A 7,164-nucleotide genomic window follows, 5' to 3' on the forward strand; every position below is an offset into this window, starting at 1 on the left:
CAGAGGGGACATGGATGCATTTAACCTGCAGTTACAGATGAATACATAATGTTTTGTTTTTAACATAAACCGTTGAATATTATTATTTGAAATGATTTTAAAACATTAAAAAACAGTCGAAATGTGAAATTAAAACCGCCAGTAGGTGACAGCAAGTGACTGTTAGTGAGTGAGTCATTGAGATTCAACCGATTCATTCAAACCGCTGATTCATTCAGGAACAAAGCATTTGACTGTGTTAAAGAGTGAATCACTGAATCATTTATTCAACCGATTCGTTCAAAAAGCTGATTCATTCAATAAGTATCACACATCATTACAACAACACTTACCATATTATCGCAGATGATGCTGAATCGCACACCCCAGACTCAACTTGAGTGGAAAATTAATTATCTGCGGTTGTGCACGCACTTGTTTGCACATGAGCATGAGTCTAACTTGCAAGTGCCAGACCACTGATTCATCAAACCTGCTTTCCTGCAGTCCGTGTTCTTCTGACTTCTGACTATTTTGTAGTAAGTAACGAATATGCTTCGGGGAAATGTATCGGAGTAAAAGTATACATTTTAATTAGGAAATGTAGTGGAGTAAAAGTAAAAGTCGGCTGAAATATAAAAACACAAGTAAAGTACAGATACTCCCAAATATGTATTTAAGTACTGTAACGAAGTATTATTACTTCGTTACATTACACCACTGGGTATGCTGGTTCCAAAAACGGGCCCTGGAGTAAGTTCATTCACTTCAGAGTATGTTCACGGTTAACACACAAGACATTCTCAACAGAGCGACGAATCAACGAGTGACCATGGAAACCGATGCTAAGAAAAAGCGCGCCAGGCTGCTTCTTTTTTCTTCTTTTGTTCAATGATCATTTACATACTTAGTGCATATCACCACCTAATTGATGGTTGTTCATCAATCATTTTTTTACCGTTTAATCTTTTAATCACTGAGAATAAAAATTATAGTTTGTTTGATGCTAATTATATAATAAGAAATATCACCTATGTATTGTTATTATAGAAATACATTATAGAAAATGCTGATCCATGATGTGTGAGATGACAATAAAATAAATAAATATATTAGAATAAAATAAACATTACCTTGTTATAATAGTGCTTTATAATCAACATACTGCATCATTAAACTATATGTATATAGTACCCATATATACCCCCTGCTGGTCAAAACTGTGTAAATACAACAAAAACTCAGGCCAAAACATGCATAAAAACATTTTACAATAACATTTTTACAAACCCATTGCAAATGTTTTATTGAAAGTATAATACATTAAATAATAAAATACCATTAAATATGAAGTGCCTGTATAATATGTTTTTTTAAAATAATTATTTGCAGGGCTTGTTTTGTTTGTTTTATGGAGAGTTTCTCTAAACAGGGCAATAAGAGACTATTAACTACTACGCATCCTTTTAATTACACAAATGTCTCATTAAAAATGTCTACAAATCAATCAAACTGATCTGAGATCAGGTAAAAATCATAGACGGTGGTTCAATGGTTCGCCGCTGGGGGGCGATCTCAAAGAACTTGCATGATTCACGGGTTCACAGAGATCATCGCCCCCCCCAACTGCAAACCATTGAGATTTCGAAATGTTTCAAAACAGTTATGATGTAACAAAGCCTCGTTTACTGAAATCACGTGACTTTGGCAGTTTGATACGTGCTCCAGAACCACTGTTTTGAAACAAATGATTCGCAAAGGTTTCGAAGCTTCACGAAGCAGTGCTTCAAAAGCGCCCATCACTAGTGTTTTACAGTGGTAACATTGGGTAGTAACATAGTCACTTTTTACTTTTCACATTAATTAGTTTGGCATCGGAGTGAAGCCTATCAAAAGACTTCAGTGAGATGACAGCAAACAGCAGACAAACAACCAATCGAAGCAGCAACGTGTGATGACAGTGATTCTCTGAGACTTTCAGCCACAGATGTTAACATGTTAACACAGTTGTTAATCCACTGAAGTGCTGTCTGTGCAGACTGATTACTAGGAAAGCAAAAAAAGGACAGTTTGTCAGAGACAGGCCCAGGAGACAAGCCACAGCCGGGGAGCTGAAACGTTTGAGTTCAGTGCGCTACCTTCCTCTGATGTGCGTTAATATCAGAGTATTGATGTAAATGAAAGAGTCGCATCAGAGATCAGCTCTTCACTCATCCGGCTGGCTTATTTTGCGGTCGGCCTCCTGGTATGAGGTTTTAGATCTGCGGTTTACTGCGACTCATTGGGGTGCAAGGCTGTTAAAAAGGTCACCTGAAGGATATTTAATTAAAAAGTTTAAAATGTCATGCTGAAATGAGGAGGACTTCAAGCAGATTGTAGTCCGTTCCAATTAAGGCCTGGCTGAGTTGGAAGGTGATACGCCGTTAGCAACATTGCATGGATGTTATGAAAAATGTTGTACCACAAAAAAAAAAAAAAAAAGATTAGTGACCGTCTGTAAGCACATTAGTATTGTTTATACTCGGTTGTCTGATCTGGTCTTAGCAAGTTGTGTTTTACGCTGTCAACGATCGACTAGCACTGGTTGAAAATGTTTATGGCAAAAAAACTCCTTTGCAAGGAAGCTGTTGGGTGCTGTTTGAATGTCAATGGTGATGCAGCTGAATTTGTTGCCTGTAAACCCATATTGTCAAAAATAACATTTACAATAATAACAGTTGCGAAGTGACTGTTAGTTTTTTTTTGAAGTGCACAATAACTACATATTCAAAATTGTGGTTTCACCAGACAGATAAAATTCCAAACTATCTCTGGAAGAGCAAAAAGCTGCATATTTCCATTTTAATGATGGAAGCAATCCAGACTAATTTGCATTCAAATTTTGCATTTTTCTTGTAAAAATAACTGGTTTAGAATGACATGGTGGTCAATAAATGATGGCAAAATGTGAACTGTTTCTCTACAGAAACATCCAGTTTTTTTTGTTTGTTTGTTAGTTTTTTTTTTGTAGGAGGAAATGGTTGTGTCAAGTATTTTCAGAGAAAAAAATAGATCATTTGGGAAAAACAAGTGATAACCTATGATCTATTAAATGTGTAATTATCTGGTACTTATGAGGGGAGAAAAAAACTCAAATCAGCAATCAGGTGGTTTTTTGCATCTGACTAATGGAGTGTTATTGAATTTTCCTCAATTTTGCTCTTCTATCTGTCTTTTCCAGCTGAAAAAGCAAATGAAAACTTCTACACTAACAGACGGCACCTAGCCGACCTGGCAGCAAAAGGCACTCTTCCTATGCACTCGGTGAGTCTGGAGCAGGAGCCCACCAACCCTTACAGCCCCGAGTTGCCCTGCCAAAAGCAGAATGGACACAAGTCTAAAAGCACCAAGGTCCACAGCTCCCACCCGCTGGCTTTTGGCTCGAACACCATTGCCAATCCCGGCATGCTGAAGGGCTGGGAGATGACAGAAACGCTGGGTCGCCGGCACACGCACGCCCCCAAGAAGCACAGCGCCACCGTGGAGCAAGTGAACGAGCTGACATCCGCCTACAGCCAGCACTACCTACCACCACATCCATATTTTGTCACCAACAGCAAGACTGAGGTGACCGTGTGAACGGGGCTGCAACACCGGGTTTATCGAGCCCAGGCCTGAGTGGATGCGTGGATCGGAGAATGAGGATAATAAAGGAAGCCTGATAGAGGAAGAAGTGTGGAGTAGGACCCCGTCCTGCTGGAAGGATTGACCGAGCGGTCTGGCTCAAGATCTGCATGGCTGTATGTGTGCTGTTTGTCGTTGAGCGGCTGGGCATGGAACAGGTGTGCATTGGCCTCATTTGAACGGGAAAATGTAATGTTGTTCAAAGGAACTCTTTCTGTGTCCATTCCATCACAAATGAATAATCTGACCTGCAGTGATGAGTTTGTCACAAGGCCATCCGTCAAAGAGATAAGGACACATTCAAACCCTAAACAATCAATGCAATCAAACGTACTAGATGGGAGCACTGTCATGTTTTCGTAAAAACCTGAAAGCTTGTGAGAAAGTCGCTCAAGGTACACTGTCCTTGTACAAAACAGAATATTACTAAGGACATAAAATGTCAAAAGCTTCCTCGGATAAACAGAGAACATCGGTCTGGAAGATTAAAGATGATGTGAGGACAATCTTGTCTCTAGCTCTTCTCATCTCAACACTCGAGACTTTCCAGAGCGTGTGCACCAAAAACCTCCTGTAGCAATGTAACACGCTATATCCTGACAAACACTGGGCTTGTGCCTTTCCAACAGAAGAACTCATTATATAAGAGCTCTTGTGCTTTTCAGCGAGCACATGGTGTTTCTTCAATAACAAAGATGCATAAAATATAAACAAATCTATTGTTTACGGCTGTCATATTTCAGTAGAAAATGTTGATTGTCAGTGTTCTAAAATACACATTTTCCCTTCTGTTTTGCCATTTTTCTCTGATGTGTTCACATATTGTATGGCCCTATCTTTTAGTGCAACTGTAGACTGTAGACAAAGGAAGTACCGTAGGGTTAATGATAGACATTCATTACTTTTCAGTGTTAGGTATGATAAAAATGAATGGTAATTCTGATACTGAACAAGATGGTTACATCACTGCCATTGTTGTATTCCAAGTATTTTTGGTATTGAAAACTGATTCAGTAGTTTATTTTGTCTTTAGCATCATAATGTGAACCATTTCAATTAGCATAAGGGCAAAAGGCTGCATTCGATTTTGAAAACTGAGCGTTTTGTCATCCACATCCAAATTATTCCAAGTATCTGGTTGTGAATAATGTGGGTCACATAAACTTTAATTGCTGTGAAACAAGTGGCTTTATCTCAGTACACTTAAAATCATTTACTCACCTAAATCGGCAAATTATCAGGCTAATTCATAGTGAAAAAAAAAAACATTTACATGTCTAGTAGTACAGATTTCTGCAGTGTCACACATTCTTATTTCACAAGTAGGAAACCCATTATCAGTTTTTACAGTATAGTAAACTTAAGGGGTGGTCGCACTAGATTTTGTGTTTGTATTCTGCTGTTTTTAAGTTTGGTGAACTCTGACCTGCAAAACTGTACAGTGATGTTTGACCATTAGAGGATCTAAATGTCACTGACTGACCTGCTGCTAGTGGCACAGAAATTGCACACTTCAACTTTAAGGTAAAGGAATAGTTCAACCAAAAATGAAAATTTGCTGAAAATGTTCTCACCTCAGGCCATCCAAGATGTACAGTAGATGAGCTTGTTCTTCATCTTAACAGATTTGGAGATGTTTAGCATTACATCACTTGCTCACCAATGGATCATCCACAGTGAATGGGTACCGTCAGAAATAGAGTCTAAACAGCTAAAAAAAAAAAAAACATCACAATAATCCACAAGTAAACCACATTGAGTTGAGTCCATCAATTATCATCTTGTGAAATGAAAAGCTAAGTGTTAAGTGCAAGAAACAAATACTGCTTTCTCCAGAAATCGGGAAATATGCTCTGATCAAGGACTATTTATAAGTGTTTATAAGATTTTGATATGAGGGCACAACAGGGGATAGACTTTTTCACTGAAGGAAGCGTTATTATGGATTATGGACTCTATGGGTATTGTAGCCTAAAGCGACAGTGTACAGATAAAATGGTTTAATGATGGATTTATGTATGCTTTTCACTTTATAAGATGGTAATTGACTGCCTGGAGTCTTGTAGCTTACTTGTGGATTATTGGGATGTTTTTATCAGCTGTTTTGTCTGTCATTCTGACGGCACCCATTCACTGCAGAGGATCCGTTGGTGAACAAGTGATGCAATACTAAATTTCTGTTCTGATGAAGAAACAAACTCATCTACTCAACTCAAAAATGTGGACATTACTTTCTACCCACTGCAACAACACACTGCAATGTGAAATTCAAAATACGGGTAAAACACCTGTGAAAAAAAAAATAAATACAGAGAGCATTGGGTTGTATTTTAACAGATTTTTCTTAGAGTGAAAGGCTGCCACAGAGACGGTGGTATGGTATGTCTTCTACTGCACATTTAAATGTTTTAAAGCACAACAAGAATGAATTATGACCCCCCAGTGAAGCCATTTGTACAAATATTGGAGCAGCAAGTCAGCTACAGAAACCAGCTACGGCCTCTGCTGTCCTAAGAATTCACTCTAAAGAAAAAAAAAACACTCCCTGAAATAATACAAGCCCTGACTCCAGTTTAGCTGCTTGTCTTCTTCATACCATTGAATACTGTCTTTGTGCGTCACTGCCAAACTGCCTGCGACAAACCAGTACTTAAGACAGACATAATGGCCACTGATCTGTCAGTCACCGAGTCCACTCAACATCTATTAAACCTGAGTGTCTCACTGCAGGTCACCTCATGACTCAGAGCGCACTAAAGGATCACTCACCGGGGGGCAATTTAATTTCTTGGAATTAAATCACATAGTGAATACCTTTCCCTCTGAAATCTCCAAACACTGCAGAAATGGATTAGTGCAGATAATGTCAAGATTCGCTGTGTAGCTAAAAAGACCTGCACAGCTGGATTCCAGGGCTTTAGTCTGACTGCATAATCTAACATATGAAATCGGGCATTGTGATATAGAAATCAGGCATGTGGGAAATAATCTAGGTTAACAATTGGGAGAGAATTCACTAAGAAAGAATTACGCCCACTGATTAGTTTATTAGCATTGTTTCAGCACCAAAGGTAAACACAATTTGCACAATATAGAATACAGCAGACGCATTTGATGAATTAGTACTGCTCCCGTGATTAATATAAAATGTACACAGTTTTAACTGCAGTAGGCAAATACTGCAGGATTTTGTGAATATGAAGCAATCTATGATAAGCCTTAAGATGCAGTCACACTATACTTATTCACACATGCTTGGTCACTGGTGCTTCATTCATTTCCATTACTACACATTTAAATGTGAGTGAAACACACGAGAAAAAGTGTTGTCTTGCGTATCAGATTTTGATTCGGAGAAAATTTAGTTTTGGCCTCTAAATTTGCTTCACAAAAAAAAATTCTGACCAATAGAAGATGTTAAAGAATGATCTCTTGACTCATGGTTTGCAGTGTTGCAGGAAAGTGTAGGGCAGTATATTTTAACATTTTGAATGCATTATTTTTATATATATATATATATAT

General features: G+C 38.2%; 1 protein-coding gene across 1 annotated transcript in view; it reads left to right on the forward strand.

The window, feature by feature from the left end:
* The window catches only part of shisa9b (shisa family member 9b), a 35,634-nt gene extending 31,217 nt beyond the window's left edge, over positions 1-4,417 (forward strand). Inside the window, exon 4 of the mRNA XM_016468637.1 lies at positions 3,200-4,417. Coding sequence (XP_016324123.1) covers positions 3,200-3,597 — 398 coding nt within the window. The 3' untranslated portion in view covers positions 3,598-4,417. The remainder of the gene's footprint in view (positions 1-3,199) is intronic.
* The last annotated feature ends 2,747 nt before the right edge of the window (positions 4,418-7,164 follow it).

Source organism: Sinocyclocheilus anshuiensis, unplaced genomic scaffold (genome assembly GCF_001515605.1).
Source record: "Sinocyclocheilus anshuiensis isolate Anshui unplaced genomic scaffold, SAMN03320099.WGS_v1.1 scaffold152, whole genome shotgun sequence".
Taxonomy (NCBI): domain Eukaryota; kingdom Metazoa; phylum Chordata; class Actinopteri; order Cypriniformes; family Cyprinidae; genus Sinocyclocheilus; species Sinocyclocheilus anshuiensis.